Source organism: Sorex fumeus, unplaced genomic scaffold (assembly GCF_029834395.1).
Source record: "Sorex fumeus unplaced genomic scaffold, SorFum_2.1 ptg000122l, whole genome shotgun sequence".
NCBI classification, from domain to species: domain Eukaryota; kingdom Metazoa; phylum Chordata; class Mammalia; order Eulipotyphla; family Soricidae; genus Sorex; species Sorex fumeus.
The window spans coordinates 48,837,829-48,855,257 of record NW_026606179.1 but is presented as its reverse complement, the minus strand read 5'-3'; the positions used below and the strand labels follow the sequence as shown (position 1 = coordinate 48,855,257).

The following is a 17,429-nucleotide window of genomic DNA, read 5'->3' as shown; positions in this document are numbered from 1 at the left end:
ACCTCCACTATCCAGCTGCCGCCATGCTCCAGGACACTTTCCGGACTGTGTGGCTGTGAAGCGGCCCTGTGACACATTAAGTAAAGTAAAAGTAAAGGTCCTCCCGTTGATCGTCGATTTGCTCGAGCGGGCCCAGTAGCGTCTCCATTGGAGACTTTGTTGTTACTGTGTCTGGCATATCGATATGCAACACATTATAGGACACTAAATACCCATTTTTCCAGAATTGCTGCACAATATTTGATAGGGTTCAAATATGGTTTGAACCATGGGAACACCTACGAGGGCGATTAGATGCCACCCCAAAAGTCTCTATCCCTCTCGGAGAGCCTGGCAAGCTACTGAGAGTATTCCACCTGAACGGCAGAGCCTTGCAAGCTATTCGTTGTGTATTTGATATGCCAAAACCAGTAATTATAATGGGTCTCATATATGTACATATATATTTATTTTCTGGTCATTAAGAAATGCCCATTCCTGGGGTTTGAAGTGATAGCACAGTGGGTAAGGTGTTTGCCTTGCATGTGATCAACCTGAGTTCAATTCCCAGAGCCCCATATGGTCTTGTGAGCACCTCCAGGAGTGATTCCTGAGTGCAGAGCCAGGAGTAACCCCTGTGCATCACTGGGTGTGACCCAAAAAGAAAAAAAAAGAAATGCCCATTCTTGTGCCTTACAACTTTATTTTAACTTGAAGTTTATGTTGTCTGATATAAATATGGCCACACTAGCAATTTTAAAGAAGTAGTTGACTTGAAATGATGTTTTCCAGATTTTGACTCTGAGTCTCTGTTTTCTTTTTTTTTTCAAATTTTTTTTTCTTTTTTTATTAGTGAAAAACCATGAGGTACAGTTATAGGCTTACAAATTTTGTGCTTGGGTTTCAGTTATACAATGATCAAGTGCCCATCCCTCCACCAGTGCCCGTCATCCATCCCCACGGGTCCCAGCATCCCCCCCCCAACCCTCATCCCCATCCCATCCTGCCTCTGTGGCAGGGTATTCCCCCTTGTTCTCTCTCTCTTCTTTTGGGTACTGTGTTTTGCAAGAGAGGCATTGAGTGGCAATCATGTTTGGTCTATAGACTACTTTCAGCGTGATTCTCCCACCCTGGGAGGGTCCTCACAACACCCTTTATTTGGTGCTCTCTTCTCTATCTGAGCTTCCTTTTCACCTAGAGCCTGTGGCTGGCCTTCCATTCATGGAGCAAAATTCCTGGTACTAATCTCAGCCATTCCTGGGTGTTACTCTCCCTTTTTGTTGCTTTATGTTCCCCAGATGAATGCAATCTTTCTGTGTCTATCCCGCTCTTTCTGACTCATTTCGCTTAACATGATACTTTCCATGTAGTACCACTTGTATGTAAATTTCATAACTTCATCTTTTCTAACAGCTACATAGTACTCCATTGTGTAAATGTACCAAAGTTTCTTTAACCAGTCATCTGTTCTTGGGCACTCAGGTTTTTTCCAGATTCTGGCTATTGTAAAGAGTGCTGCAATGAACAAACAATTGCAGATGTCACTTCGACTATACCTTTTTGCCTCTCTGGGATATATTCCCAGGAGTGCTATAGCTGGGTCAAATGGCAGATCAAATTCTAATTTTTTGAGAGTCGTCCATACTGTTTTCCAAAAGGGTTGGACCAGCCGGCATTCCCACCAGCAGTGAAGGAGGGTCCCTTTCTCGCCGCATCCGCGCCAGCACCGATTGCTTTTGTTCTTGTGGATGTGGGACAGTCTCTGTGGTGTGAAATGATATCTCATTGTGGTTTTGATCTGCATCTCTCTGATGATTAGTGATGTAGAGCATTTTCTCATGTGCCTTTTTGCCATTCGAATTTCTTCTTTGCGAAAGTTTCTGTTCATTTCCTCATCCCATTTTTTGATGGGGTTGGGTGATTTCTTCTTGTGGAGTTTAACCAGTACCTTGTATATCCTTGATATCAACCCCTTGTCGGATGTGTACTTGGTGAATATCCTTTCCCATTCTGTAGGCTGTCTTTGTATTTTGGTCAATGTTTCTTTTGAGGTGCAGAAGCTTCTTAGTTTAAGATAGTCCCATTTGTCTATCTCTGTTTTCACTTGCTCGGCCAGTGGCGTGACATCTTTGAAGATACCATTAGCTTCAATATCATGGAGAGTTTTGCCGACTTTGTCTTCAATAAACATTATGGATTCTGGTCTGATGTTGAGGTCATAAATCCATTTTGATCTTACTTTTGTGCATGGTGTTAGGCAGAGATCTGAGCCCACTTTTTTGCAAGTAGCCGTCCAATTTTGCCAGCACAGTTTATTGAAGAGGCTTTCCCTGCTCCATTTCACTTTTCTTGCCCCCTTATCAAAAATTAGATGATTATATGTTTGGGAGGAAATGTCAGTATATTCAACTCTGTTCCATTGGTCTGCAGCTCTGCTTTTGTTCCAGTACCATGCTGTTTTAATTATTACTGCCTTGTAGTAGAGTTTGAAGTTAGGGAGGTTGATTCCTCCCATTTTCTTTTTCCCAAGAATTGCTTTAGCTATTCGTGGGGGCTTATTGTTCCATATAAATTTCAGGAGTGTTTGTTCCATTTCTTTGAAGAATGTCATGGGTATCCTTATAGGGATTGCATTGAATTTGTACAGTGCTTTGGGAAGTATTGCCATTTTGATGATGTTGATTCTCCCCATCCATGAACAGGGGATATTTTTCCATTTCCTCTTGTCCTCTTTTATTTCCTGAAGTAGCGTTTTGTAGTTTTCTTTGTACAGGTCCTTTACTTCCTTAGTTAAGCTGATTCCTAGATACTTGATTTTCTGGGGCACAATTGTGAATGGGATTGTTTTCTTGATGTCACTTGCTTCTCTTTCACTTTTTGCGTATAGGAATGCCATGGATTTTTGGGTATTGATTTTATAGCCTGCCACTTTACTATACAAGCCTATTGTTTCTAGGAGTTTCTTGGTAGAGGTTTTAGGGTTCTCTAAGTATAGTATCATGTCATCTGCGAATAGTGAGAGCTTAATTTCTTCTTTCCCTATCTGGATGCCCTTAATATCTTTTTCTTGCCTAATCGCTATTGCAAGTACTTCCAGTACTATATTGAACAGTAGTGGAGAGAGTGGGCATCCTTGTCTCATCCCTGACCTTAGGGGGAAGGGTCTCAGTTTTTCCCCATTGAGGATGATGTTTGCTGTAGGTTTGTGGTAGATGGCTTTAACTATATTGAGGAAAGTCCCCTCTATCCCCATTTTGGCAAGGGTTTTCATCATGAATGGGTGCTGGATCTTGTCAAAAGCTTTCTCTGCGTCTATTGATATGATCATATGATTTTTATCTTTTCTTTTGTTGATATGATGGATTATGTTGATTGATTTCCGAATGTTGAACCATCCTTGCATCCCTGGGATGAATCCCACTTGGTCATGATGTATGATCTTTTTGATGAGTTGTTGTATTCTATTGGCTAGTATTTTGTTGAGAATCTTCGCATCCGTGTTCATCAGGGATATTGGCCTGTAGTTTTCTTTTCTTGTGGTGTCTTTGTTTCCTTTTGGTATTAGAGAGATATGGGCTTCATAGAAGCTGTTTGGGAGAGTTTCTGTTTTTTCAATTTCCTGGAAAAGCTTGAGAAGAATTGGCAATAGGTCCTCTTTAAATGTTTGGAAAAATTCGCTAGTAAATCCGTCTGGTCCTGGGCTTTTGTTTTTGGGAAGACTTTTGATTGCAGTTTCAATTTCCTTGATGTGAATAGGTCTATTCAGGTACTCTATATCTTCTTGATTCAGCTTTGGGAGATGGTAGGAATCCAGGAATTTATCCATTTCTTCCAGGTTCTCGTGTTTCGTGGCATAGAGACTTTCAAAGTAGTCTCTGATGATCTCTTGAATTTCTTTAGTTTCTGTTGTGATATCCCCATTCTTATTTCTGATTCGATTTATTAGGGTTCTCTCTCTCTGTTTCTTTGTGAGTGTTGCTAGTGGTTTATCTATCTTATTTATTTTCTCGAAGAACCAGCTCTTGGTTTCATTGATCTTTCGGATTGTTTCTTTGTTTTCCATGTCGTTGATTTCTGCTCTAAGTTTTATGATCTCTTTCCTTCTGCCTGATTTAGGCGCTTTCTGTTGATCCTTTTCTAAGGTCTTGAGCTGTGAGGTCAAATTGTTTATGTGCATCGTTTCTATTGGCTTAAGATAGGCTTGCAGGGCTATAAATTTTCCCCTTAATACAGCTTTCGCTGCATCCCATAAGTTCTGGTAGTTCGTGTCTTCATTCTCATTTGTTTCCAGGTATCTTTTGATTTCATCCTTGACTTCGTTCCTGACCCACTCATTGTTCAGCATCGAGTTGTTTAATTTCCAGGTGTTTGATTTGGTTCTCCGTGTCTGTGTGTGATTCACTTCTATCCTCAGTGCATCATGGTCTGAAAAGATGGCTGATACTATTTCTATCTTCTTGATTCTGTTGAGGTATGTTTTGTGTCCTAGCACATGGTCTATTTTGGAAAATGTTCCGTGCACGCTGGAGAAGAATGTGTATTCTTTCTTTTTGGGGTGTAAAGCCCTGTATAAGTCCATAAGCCCTTTCTCTTCTATTACTTCTTTCAAAGCCAATAATTCCTTGCTGGGTTTTGTTCGTGTTGATCTATCCAGAGGTGATAAGGCGATGTTGAAGTCTCCAAGTACTATTGTGTTGGTAGTGATGTCCTCCTTAAAATCTGTTAGCAGTTGTTTTAAATACTTAGCTGTTCCCTCATTAGGTGCGTATACATTTAAGAGTGTGATTTCTTCCTGTTGTACGTATCCCTTGATGAAGAGAAAATAGCCTTCACTGTCCCTTCTAATTTTTTTCAAGGTGAAATTAATGTTGTCGGATACTAGTATGGCCACCCCAGCTTTTTTGAGGGAGTTGTGTGCTTGCAGGATTGTTTTCCATCCTTTGACTTTGAGTCTGTGTTTGCTCTGGCTGTTGAGGTGAGTTTCTTGTAGGCAGCAGAATGTTGGGTTCTGTCTCTGTATCCATTTTGCCACTCTGTGTCTCTTAACTGGTGAGTTTAGACCGTTGACATTGAATGGTTATGGGGTTTTGTGTCATGTTTCTGTGCGGGTGTGTTGTGGTTGTAGGGTTTGTCTTTTCTTATAGTAGCCCCTTTAGGCCTTGCTTTAGGTTTGGTTTTGAGTCTATGAAGTTCCTGACCTGCTGTTTATCTATAAAATAGTGTACTGTTCCTTCGAGTTTGAGGGAGAGTTTAGCCGGGTAGAGTATTCTTGGGGAAGCATTCATTTCCGTGAGTTTCTTGACTATATCTCGCCACTGCCTTCGGGCTTGTAGGGTTTCCTCTGATAGGTCTGCTGTGAATCTAAGGGATGCTCCTTTGTATGTGATTTCCTTCTTTGCTCTTGCTGCTTGCAGTATTGTGTCTCTATCGGCAGTATCGATCATTCTAAGTATGATATGTCTTGGAGTGTTTTTGTTGGGGTCTCTTTTAGCTGGCACCCTTCGGGCTCCTTGAACCTGAATGGCTACATTGTGCAGCTCTGGGAAGTTTTCAGCAATGATTTGTTTGATGGTGTTTTTTTCGTTGGTATTGTTTCCCTGAGGTTCAGGTAGTCCCATGATTCTAATATTGTTCCTCTTGGAATCATCTGCTAGGACTCTGATTCTCTGTAGAGCCATTTTGAGGTCCCTTGCCACTGTTTGTTGTTGCGTGTTGGCTTGTTGCAGCTGATCTTCCAGGTCACTGATTCTCTCTTCAGCTGTGGTCATTCTATTTTTAAGAGAAGAAACTGAGTTTCTCATTTCATCTATGGAATCTTTTAATCGTGACATTTCTGCCCTCATTTCTTCTCGTAATTTGTCGATTTTTTCTGTGGTGTTACTGGCTGTCTGTCTGACTGTTTCATTGAGTTGATTGAACATCTTGATGACTTCGTACCTGAATTCTATGTCAGAAAGGTCCCTTAGGTGAGCTGTATTGACAGAATGGTCTAGGTTGTTTTCGTTGTTCTCCCCTTGTGTTGGAGATTTTCTTTGTTTCTTCATGTTGCTGAGTAGGTTGGGTTACTAGATTCCTTGGGGACTAGGTTCCTTAGTGTGGGAAAAGAACTTGCGGCCGCATAAGCGTTGGCCCGCTGGAAATCAAGCCACGCCCACTTTTGAGGCCACGCCCACTTTTGAGGAGGCCACGCCTCTACAGAACCCTGGGTTTGGGATGAGATGGGCGCCGCCGTCAGGTCAGGAGTGAAGAGGGCAGGGCAGACGCTCAAAACTGCTTCTCTTCAGGCATCTCGGGGGTCACCTGGGGTCCTGCGGGGAAAGATGGAGGTCCCAGGGTCGCGAGCAGGCAGCTGTTCTGACCAACCCCGTACTTCTGCCTCTTGGTGGGGATCCAACGGGCCATGGCGGCGGCGACCTGGCCCCGGCTACTCTGCCATGTTCCGGCCAACTTCAGCCGCCTCCCAGCTGCGGCCGCGCGGGCTCAGCTCGGGCTCCGGCCCGGGTCACCTGCTGGGCCCCGTGCGTCCCTGGCGGCGCCGCCCCCGCCGCGCCCTCTGGGACGCGCCGTCCGGCCCCCTCACCCCACCCCACCAAGCCCCAGCCCGGGGCCGCCTCCGGCTCCTTGGCGCGCTGCCCACCGCCGGCTGCGGCTGCGGGACCCTGTTTTGTGTTGTTGATTTTGTTTTCTTCTTTCTTTCTTTCTTTTTCGGGGCTTCGCTTCCCCCCCACCCCCTCCCCGCACCCTGGCTCCCCCACCCTCCGCCGCCTCCTCGTCTCTGTTTTCTTTAATGATTTAAATGTGTCTCTTGTGAACAGCGGAAAGTTGGATTCATTCTGTCACTCTGTGTGTCTTGATTGGTGCATATAGACCATTGACATTGAGTCATATTAATAACACGAAGTGTGTTTTTTTAATTAAAATTTTTTTTTTGCTTTTTTGTGGGTTACACCCAGTGATGCTCAGGGGTTACTCCTGACTCTGCACTCAGGAACTACTCCTGGTGGTGCTTGGGGGACCATATGGGATGCCAGGGATTGAACCTGGGTAAGCCGTATGCAAGGCAAATGCCTTATCCTCTGTACTATCACTCCGGCCCCTGAAGAGTTTTTTTGGATTAATTTTAATTTAATGTAGACAAAAGTCACATTTGTTGATAAAATTCTAGAGTTGAAATTGATTAGCTAACAAAGCTCCAATATTAAAACTATTAAGTTTATCTTAAGCTGTTCTTGGGTGTTAGACTCCTATTTTGTTACTTTATGTTCCCCAGATGAATGCAATCTTTTTTTTTTCAGTCTTCCTATGTCTGTCCCTCTCTACTTTCTGACTCATTTCACTTAGCATGATACTTTCCATATAGTACCACTTGTATGTAAATTTCATGACTTCATCTTTTCTAACAGCTACATAGTACTCCATTGTGTAGATGTACCAAAGTTTCTTTAACCAGTCATCTGTTCTCGGGCACTCAGGTTTTTTCCAGATTCTGGCTATTGTAAACAGTGCTGCATGGCTTGGAGACCAGCCGCACATGCTAGGGGAAAAGGCAGCTCAGATAGAGAAGGGAGCACCAAATAAAGGGTGTTGGGAGGATCCTCCCAGGATGGGAGAAGCATGCTGAGAGTAGACTATAGACCAAACATGATTTCCACTCAATGCCTGTTTTGCAAACCACAACACCCAAAAGGAGAGAGAGAGAACAAAAGGGAATGCTCTGCCATAGAGCCTGGGTGGGATGGGGTGGAGGGAATGGGGGGTGGGAGGGATACTGGTATCAGTGGTGGTGTTGAATGGGCACTGGTGGAGAGATGGGTGCTCGATCATTGTATAACTGAAACCCAAGCACAAAAATTTGTAAGTATACAACTGTACTTCATGGTGTTTCACTAATAAAAATAAAAAAGAGAAAACTAGTAAGTTTAACAAATTAACTTTAATGTGAAGGTTGTTATATCTGACACAAAGTTGTTAAGTCCTTATCTAAAACTTCATTTAGCTGTTTGTTTTTAGTTTACCGTTCTGTGTTATTGTATTTGTTTTTTGAGTTTATTTGGCTTCTGTGTTACTTTCACATCTAATTTAGTGCACTCCAACTGGAATTTCAGTTTTCAGGAATTAGGAGGCATCACAAGCTACATATGTGGCTGCATGGTTCAGAGACTTTAGAACATAGAAAAAAGTAAAGTAAAGGCCCTCCCATTGATCATCGATTTGCTCGAGTGGGCCCAGTAACGTCTCCATTGGAGATTTTGTTATTGTGTTTGGCATATCGAATACATCACGGGTGGCTTGCCAGGCTCTGCCGTGCGGGCGAGATACTCTCGGTAGCTTGCTGGGCTCTCCGAGAGGGGCGGAGGAATCGAACTCGGGTCGGCCATGTTGGCTGCGTGCAAGGCAAATGCCCTACCGCTGTGCTATTGCTCTAGCCCCTTTATGTATTAACATAGTTTTTTTTTCTCTTTCTGGAAAAGTTAGGAGTTCTTATGAATTTTATCATGTCTTAAAGAAGCCCCTTCAATTCTTTCAATTCTTGTAGGTTGTATTCAAAGGTACTATGTTCTGAGCTGTTGCTTGACTGTGATGCTTTGTCACATTCCCTTAAATATGAGTGATAGTCTAGTTGAGTAGCATATTCTTGGTGAAGTTTTCATTTCATTGAGTTTTTGAAAATGATACTTGCCTTTGGGCTCTCAGGATCTCATTCAATAAAGCTGCTGTTAATTTTAAGAACGTTCCTTGAGTGAAATTTTCTTCTTTAATCTTCCTGATTTCAATATTATATCTCCACCTTTGACTGTTGTCATACTGACTATAATGTCTTGGAGTATTTTTTTTGGTACTTTTTTGTAACAATAGAGTATTTATTTTTTTAATATTTTTTATTAGTGAAACACCATGAGGTACAGTTGTAGACTTACAAATTTTTGAGCTTGGGTTTCAGTTATACAATAACCAATTATCAATCCCTTCACCAGTGCCCATTTTCCACCACCATGGGTCCCAGTATCCCTCCCACTCCCCATCCCCCCCCATCCCACCCTGCCTCTGTGGCAGGGCATTCCTTTTTGTTCTCTCTCTCTTCTTTTGGGTGTTGTGGTTTGCAAGAGAGGCATTGAGTGGCAATCATGTTTGGTCTATAGTCTACTTTCAGCATGTTTCTCCCATCCTGGAAGGATCCTCCCAACACACTTTATTTGGTGCTCCCTTCTCTATCTGAGCTCCCTTTGCCCCTAGCATGTGTGGCTGGCCTCCAAGCCATGGAGCAAAATTCCTGGTACTAATCTCGTACTGGAGCGATAGCACAGCGGTAGGGCGTTTGCCTTGCACGCAGCCAACATGACCGACCCGAGTTCTATTCCTCCGCCCCTCTCGGAGAGCCCGGCAAGCTACCGAGAGTATCTCACCCGCACGACAGAGCCTGGCAAGCTCCCCGTGACATATTCGATATGCCAGACACAGTAACAACAAAGTCTCCAATGGAGACGTTACTGGGCCCTCTCAAGCAAATCGATGATCAACGGGAGGGCCTTTACTTTACTTACTTTACTAATCTCGGACACTCTTGGGTGTTAGTCTCCTATTTTGTTACTTTATGTTACAATGGAGTATTTAAAAAATTTTTTTTTATTCGTGAAACACCATGTGGTACAGTTGTTGACCTTACAAGTTTTTGTATTTGGGTTTCAGTCATACAATGATCAAGTACCCATCCCTCCACCAGTGCCCATTCTCCACCACCAATGACCCCAGTAACACTCCCACCCCTCCCATACCCCCATCCCATCAATAACCAATTATCAATCCCTTCACCAGTGCACATTTTCCACCACCATGGGTCCCAGTATCCCTCCCACTCCCCATCCCCCCCATCCCACCCTGCCTCTGTGACAGGGCATTCCCTTTTGGTTGCTCCTGCTGCTCTCTCCTTTTGGTTGCTAAGGTTTGCAAAAGAGGCATTGAGTGGCAAATTTGTTCGGTCCATAGTCTACTTTCAGCATGCATCTCCCATCCTGGGAGAATCCTCCGAACACCCTTTACTTGGTGTTCCCTTCTCTCTCTGAGCTGCCCTTTCCCGTAGCATGGCAATGGAGTGTTTTTTAAAAATAATGTGTCTTGTAGTATTTTTATGACTTTTTGTCTAGGTACCCTTTGGGACTTTGAAACTGGGTGCGTGCACTCCTCAGCTCTGGGTAACTTCTCAGCCACATGATTTCTTTGATTAGAGATCAGAATAGCCTTCTTGTTCTTCATGGAATCTGATGATTCTTAAGTTGTTTCTCCTGAACTCATCTCTCATGTGCCGTTCATTTATTTTGAGGCTTTATTCCATCTTATGCTGTTTTCTAGAGCTTACTGATTTTCTCCTCTGCTACAGTTGCTCCTCCTCCTCTCCCTCTTCATCTTCCTCCTCTTCCTCCTCTACCACCATCTACTCCTGTTCCTGCTCCTGCTCTTGCTCGTATTCCTGCTCCTGTTTCTGCTGCGGCTCCTCCTCCTCCTCCTCCTGCTCCTCCACCTGCTCCTCCTCCTCCTGCTGCTCCTCCTCCTCCAACTTCAACTCCTCTTCCTGCTCCTCCTCCTCCGCTTGCTGCTCCTCATCCTCCTTCTCCTGCTGCTGCTGCTGCTCCTGCTGCTTCTCCTCCTCCTCCTCCTGCTGCTCCTCCTCCTCCTTCTCCTGCTGCTCTTGCTGCTCCTGCTGCTCCTCCTCCTACACCTTCTCCTGCTGCTCCTGCTGCTCCTGCTGCTGCACCTCCTCCTGCTGCTCCTGCTGCTGCTCCTCCTCCTGCTGCTCCTCCTCCTCATCCTGCTGCTCCTCCTCCACCTGCTGCTCCTCCTCCTCCTACTGCTGCTCCGCCTCCTCCTTCTCCTGCTGCTCCTCCTCCTGCTGCTCCTCCTCCTCATCCTGCTGCTCCTCCTCCACCTGCTGCTCCTCCTCCACCTGCTGCTCCTCCTCCTCCTACTGCTGCTCCGCCTCCTCCTTCTCCTGCTGCTCCTCCTCCTCTTACAGCTCCTCCTCCTTCTGCTGCTCCTCCCTTTTCTTCTCCTGCTGCTCCTTCTCCTGCTGCTGCTCCTCCTCCTCCTGCTGCTCCTCCTCGTCCTACTGCTGCTCCTTCTCCTCCTGCTGCTGCTCCTGCTCATGCTGCTGATCCTCCTCCTCCTCCTACTCCTCCTCCTTCTGCTCATCCTCTTCCTGCTGATCCTCCTCCTCCTGCTGATCTTCTCCTGCTGCTGCTCCTCCTTCTCCTCCTTCTACTCCATCTCCTACTGCTGCTCCTCCTCGTCCTCCTGCTGCTGCTGCTCCTCCTCCTCCTGCTCCTCCTGCTCCTCTTCCTCCTGCTGTTCCTCCTCCTCCTGTTGCTTCTCCTGCTCCTCCTCCTGCTCCTCCTCCTCCTGTTGCTCCTGCTCCTGCTGCTCCTCCTCCTCCTCCTGCTGTTCCTGCTTCTCCTGCTGCTGCTGCTCCTCCTCCTCCTCCTGCTGCTCCTCCTCTTCATCCTCCTGAGCTCCTCGTCCTCCTCCTCTTCCTGCCTCTCCTCCTCTTTCTCCTGCTGCTGCTGCTGCTCCTCCTCCTCCTCCTGCTGCTCCTCCTCCTTCTCCCGCTCCTCCTCCTCCTCCTCCTGCGCCTCCTCATCCTGCTCCTCTCCTCATCCTGCTGCTCCTCCTACTCCTCTTGCTGCTGCTCCTCCTCCTCCTTCCGCTCCTCCTCCTGCTGGTGCTCCTCCTCCCCCCTGCTCCTCCTCCTCCTGCTGCTCCTGATCCTACTCCTCCTCCTGCTGCTCCTGCTGCACCTTCTGCTCCTGCTGCTCCTCCTCCTCCTGCAGTTCGTCCTGCTCCTCCTCCTCCAGCTGCTCCTTTTCCTCCTGCTCCTCCTCCTCCTGCTCCCCTAATCAACCTCCTCCTCCTGCTCCTCCTCCTCCTGCTGCATCTCCTCTTGGTGCTCCTCCTCCTCCTGCTCCTCCTTTTCCTCCTCCTCCTCTTCCACCTCCTGCTGCTCTTGCTGCTCCTGCTGCTCCTTCTGCTCCTCCTGCTCCTCCTCCTGCTGCTCCTCCTCCTGCTGCTACTCCTGCTGCACCTGCTGCTCCTCCTCCTGCTGCTCCTCCTCCTGCTGCTGCTGCTCCTCCTCCTGCTACTCCTGCTGCTCCTCCTCCTCCTGCTCCCCTAATCCTCCTCCTCCTCCTACTCCTGCTCCTCCTGCTGCTCTGCCTCCTCCTGCTGCTCCTCCTCCTCCTGCTGCTCCTCCACCTCCTGCTCCTCCTTTTCCTCCGGCTCCTCCTCCTACTCCTGCTCCTTCTGCTGATCCTCCTCCTGCTGCTCCTGCTCCTCCTCCTGCTGCACCTCCTTTTCCTCCTCCTGCTCTTCCTCCTCCTGCTGCTCTTGCTGCTCCTCCCCCTCCTACTGTTTCTCCTCCTCCAGCTCCTCCTCCACATCCTGCTGCTCCTCCTCCTCCTCCTCATCCTGCTGCTCTTCCTCCTCCTGGTGCTCCTCCTCCTCCTGATACTCCTCCTCCTGCTACTCCTTTCCCTCCTGCTCCTCCTCCTCCTGCTGTTCCTCCTTCTCTACTGCTGCTGCTCCTCCTCCTCCTGCTCCTGCTGCTGCTGCTCCTCCTCCTCCTGCAGCTCCTCCTGATCCTCCTCCTCCTGCTGTTCCTTTTCCTCCTGCTCCTCCTCCTCCTGCTCCCCTATTCCTCCTCGTCCTGCTCCTCCTTGTCCTGCTGCTCCTCCTCCTCCTCCTGCTGCTCTTTCTCCTCCTTCTGTTCCTCCTCCTGCTCCTCCTCCTGCTCCTCTTCCTCGTCCTCCTACTCTTCCCCCTCCTGCTCCTGCTCCTCCTCCTCCTGCTCCTCCTCCTCCTGCTGCTCCTCCTTTTCCTCCTCCTGCTCCTCCTCCTCCTGCCGCTCCTCCTCCTTCTCCTGTTCCTCCTCCTCTTGTTCCTGCTCCTCCTCCTGCTGTTCATCCTCCTGCTCCATCTGCTCCTCCTCCTTCTGCTGCTCCTCCTCCTCCTGCTGCTCCTGCTGCTGCTCCTGCTTCTCCTACTCCGCCTCCTGCTACTCCTCCTCCTCCTTCTCTTGCTCCTCCTTGTGCTCCTCCTTCTCCTGCTGCTCCTCCTGCTCCTCCTCCTCCTCCTGCTGCTCCTCCTCCTCCTCCTGCTCCTCCTCCTCCTCCTGCAGCTCCTTCTCCTCCTGCTGCTCCTCCTCCTGCTGCTCCTCCTCCTTTTCCTCCTCCTGCTCCTCCTCCTTCTGCTCATCCTCCTCCTGCCGATCCTCCTCCTCCTGCTGCTCCTCCTCCTTCTCATCCTACTGCTCCTCCTCCTCCTGCTTCTCCTCCTCCTTCTGCTCCTTCTCCTCCTGCTGCTCTTCCTCCTCCTGCAACTCCTCCTCCTGCAGTTCCACCTCCTGATCCTCCTGCTCCTCCTCCTGTTGCTCCTCCTCCTCCTGCTCATCCTCCTCCTCCTGCTGCTACTCCTCCTCTTGCTGCTACTGTTGCTCCTGCTGCTCCTCCTCATCCTGCTGCTCCTCCTCTTCCTCAATCTGAGTTCCTCATCCTCCTACTCTTCCTGCCTCTCCTCCTCCTTCTCCTTCTCCTGCTGCTGCTCCTGCTCCTCCTCCTCCTCCTGCTCCTCCTCCTCCACCTGCTCCTCCTCCTCCTGCTGCTCCTCCTCCTCCTGCTGCTCCTCCTCCTTCTGCTGCTCCTTCTCCTCCTGCTGCTCCTTCTCCTGCTCCTCCTCTTATTCCTGCTCCTCCTCCTCCTCCTGCTGCTACTTCTCATCCTCCTGCACCTCCTCCTGTAGCTCCTCCTCCTGCTCCTCCTCCTCCTCCTTCTGCTCCTCCTCCTCCTTCTGCTCCTCCTCCTCCTGCTGCTCCTCCTCCTTCTGCGGCTCCTACTCCTCCTGCTGCTCCTCCTTCTCCTCCTACTCCTTCTACTGCTCCTCCTCCTGCTGTTACTTCTCATCCTCCTGCACCTCCTCCTGTAGCTCCTCCTCCTGCTCCTCCTCCTCCTCCTTCTGCTCCTCCTCCTCCTTCTGCTCCTCCTCCTCCTGCAGCTCCTCCTCCTGCTCCTGCTCCTCCTCCTCCTGCTACTCCTCCTCCTCCTTCTGCTCCTTCTCCTCCTGCTGCTCCCCCTCCTCCTGCTGCTCCTCCTCCTGCTCCTCCTCCTCCTCCTGATCCTCCTACTTCTCCTCCTGTTGCTCCTCCTCCTCCTCCTGCTGGTCCTCCTCCTGCTCCGCTTCCTCCTCCTGCTCCTCCTGTTCCTCATCCTGCTGCTCCTTCTCCTGCTGGTCCTGTTGCTCCTTCTGCTCCCAATCCTCCTGCTGCTCCTCCTCTTCCTCCTCCTGAGCTTCTCCTCCTCCTTTTCCTGCCTCTCTTCGTCCTCGTTCTCATGCTGGTCCTGTTGCTCCTTCTGCTCCTCCTCCTCCTCCTGCTGCTCCTCCTCTTCCTCCTCCTGAGCTCCTCCTCCTCCTCCTCTTCCTGCCTCTCCTCCACATCGTTCTCCTGCTGCTGCTGCTTCTCCTGCTGCTCCTACTCCTTATCCTCATCTTTCTCCTGCTGCTCCTCCTCCTGCTGCTGCTGATTCTCCTCCTCCTCCTGCTCCTCCTCCTCCTGCTCCTGCTCCTCCTGCTCCTCCTCCTCCACCTGCAACTCCTCCTCCTGCTGCTCCTTCTCCTCCTGCTGCTGATTCTCCTCCTGCTACTCCACCTACTGCTCCTGCTGCACCTTCTGATCCTGCTGCTCCTCCTGCTCCTACTCCACTCCCCTAATCCTCCTCCTCCTCCTGCTCCTCCTCCTCCTGCTGCTTCTCCTCCTCTTGCTGCTCCGCCTCCTCCTGCTGTTCCTTCTACTCCTGCTCCTCCTCCTCCTGCTGCTCCTTTTCCTCTTGCTCCTCCTCCTACTACTACCGTAATCCTCCTTCTCCTCCTGCTCCTCCTCCTCCTGCTGCTTCTCCTCCTCCTGCTGCTCCTCCTCCTCCTGCTGCTCCTTTTCCTTCTGCTCCTACTCCTCCTGCTTCTCCTCCTCCTGCTCCTCCTGCTCCTCCTCCTCCTCCTGCTGTACCTTGTGCTCCTGCTGTTCCTCCTCCTCCTGCTCCTCCTCCTCCTGCTGCTCCTTTTCCATTTGCTCCTCCTCCTCCTCCTCCTCCTCCCCTAATCCTCCTCTTCCTCCTGCTTCTCCTCCTGCTTCTCCTCCTCCTCCTCCTCCATCAGCTCCTCCTCCATCAGCTCCTCCTCCTTCTGCTCCTCCTCCTCCTCCTGATGCTCCTGCTGCTCCTCCTCATGCTCCTCCTCCTCCTGCTGCTCCTCCTCATCGTCCTCCTCCTCCTGCTCCTCCTCCTCCTCCTCCTACTCTTGCTCCTCATCCTCCTGCTACTCCTCCTCCTGCTCCTCCTCCTCCTCCTGCTCCTCCTCCTCCTGCTCCTCCTCCTGCTCCTCCTGCTACTCCTCCTCCTCCTGCTGCTCTGTCTCCTCCTCCTCCTCCTGCTGCTGCTCCTACTCCGCCTCCTGCTCCTCCTGCTCCTCCTCCTTTTACTCCTCCTCTTGCTCCTCATCCTCCTGCTACTCCTCCTCATGCCCCTCCTCCTTCTCCTGCTCCTCCTCCTGCTGCTCATCCTCCTCCTGCTGCTCATCCTCCTCCTCCTGCTACTCCTCATCCTGCTGCTCCTCCTCCTCCTGCTCCTCCTCCTCCTCCTCCTGGTGCTCCTTCTTTTCCTGCTGCTTCTCCTCCTCCTGCTACTCCTCCTCCTGCTCCTCCTCCTTCTCCTGCTCCTCCTCCTCCTGCTCCTCCTCCAGATGCTCCTCCTTCTCCTCCTGCTACTCCTCCTCCTCCTGCTGCTCTGTCTCCTCCTCCTCCTCCTGCTGCTGCTCCTACTCCTCCTCCTGCTCCTCCTGCTCCTCCTCCTTTTACTCCTCCTCTTGCTCCTCATCCTCCTGCTACTCCTCCTCATGCCCCTCCTCCTTCTCCTGCTCCTCCTCCTGCTGCTCATCCTCCTCCTCCTGCTGCTCCTCCTCCTCCCCCTCCTCCTGCTGCTGCTCCTTCTCCTGCTGCTCTTCCTCCTCCTGCTGCTCCTTCTCCTCCTCCTGCTTCTCATCCTCCTCCTTCTGCTCCTCCTCCTACTCCTCCTGCTGCACCTCCTCCTCCTGTTCCTCCTCCTCCTTCTCCTTCTCCTCCTGCTGCTACTCCTCCTCCTCCTGCTGCTTCTCCTACTGCTGCTCTTCCTCCTCCTTCTCCTGCTGCTACTCTTCCTCCTCATGCTGCCCATCCTCCTCCTCCTGTTACTCCTCCTCCTTCTCCTTCTCCTCCTCCTCCCCCTCCTCCTGCTGCTGCTCCTCCTCCTCCCCCTCCTTCTGCGGCAGTTCCTTCTCCTCCTGCTGCTGCTCCTCCTCCTCCTGCTGCTCCTCCTTTTCCTCCTCCTTCTCCTCCTCCTCCAGTTACTCCTCCTCCTCCTGCTCCTCCTTTTCCTCCTCCTGCTGCTCCTCCTCCAGCTCCTCCTCCTCCTGCTCCTCCTCCTCCTGCTGCTCCTCCTCCTCTTCCTCCTCCTGCTGCTCCTCCTCCTCCTGCTGCTGCTCCTCCTTCTTCTTCTCCTGATGCTCTTGCTGCTCCTGCTGTTCCTCCTCCTCCTCCTTCTCCTGCTGCTCCTGCTGCTCCTCCTCCTGCTGCTTCTCCTTCTCCTCCTCCTCCTACTCCTCCTTTTCCTCCTCCTGCTGCTCCTCCTCCTCTTCCTCCTCCTGCTGCTCCTCCTCCTCCTCCTGCTCCACTTCCTCCTCCTTCTCCTGATGCTCTTGCTGCTCCTGCTGTTCCTCCTCCTTCTCCTGCTGCTCCTGCTGCTCCTCCTCCTGCTGCTTCTCCTTCTCCTCCTCCTCCTGCTCCTCCTTCCTGCTGCTCCTCCTCCTCCTGCTCCTCCTCCCGCTGCTCCTTTTCCTTCTCCTCCTGCTCATCCTCCTGCTGCTGCTCCTCCTCCTCCTGCTGCTCCTCCTCTCTCTCACTTCTTCTCCTCCTCCTGCTGCTCCTCCTCTTCTTGCTGCTCCACCTCCTGCTGCTCCTCCTCCTCTTGCTGCTCCTCCTCCTGCTGCTCCTCCTCCTCGTGCTCCTCCTCCTCCTTCTGCTTCTCCTTCTCCTGCTGCTCTTCCTCCTCCTGCTCCTCCTCCTCCTGCTCCTCCTTCTCCTTCTGCTCCTCCTCCTCCTCCTACTGTTCCTCCTCCTCCTCGTGCTCCTCCTCCTGCTGCTCCTCCTCTCCTGCTGCTGCTCCTCCTCCTCCTGCTCCTCCTCCCCCTCTTCCTCCTGCTGCTTCTCCTCCTCCTGCTTCTCCTCCTCCTGCTGCTTCTCCTCTCCTGCGGCTGCTTCTCCTCCTCCTGCTGCTCCTCCCCCTCTTGCTGCTCCTCCTCCTCCTTCTGCTGCTCCTCCTCCTCCTGCTACTTCTCCTCCTCCTGCTGCTTCTTCTCCTCTTCCTGTTGCTCCTCCTCCTCCTGCT

General features: G+C 50.6%; 1 protein-coding gene across 1 annotated transcript; it reads left to right on the top strand.

The window, feature by feature from the left end:
* Positions 1-12,738: 12,738 nt before the first annotated feature.
* On the top strand, positions 12,739-16,697 carry LOC130043706 (basic proline-rich protein-like; the record flags this gene model as incomplete). The annotated part of the gene is made up of 8 exons (XM_056136122.1): positions 12,739-12,898; positions 13,073-13,135; positions 13,570-13,635; positions 13,945-14,252; positions 15,091-15,109; positions 15,145-15,483; positions 15,619-15,764; positions 16,179-16,697. Coding segments are annotated over 8 exons (1,620 nt in total), but the record flags the coding sequence as incomplete, so codon positions are not given.
* Between the last annotated feature and the right edge of the window lie 732 nt (positions 16,698-17,429).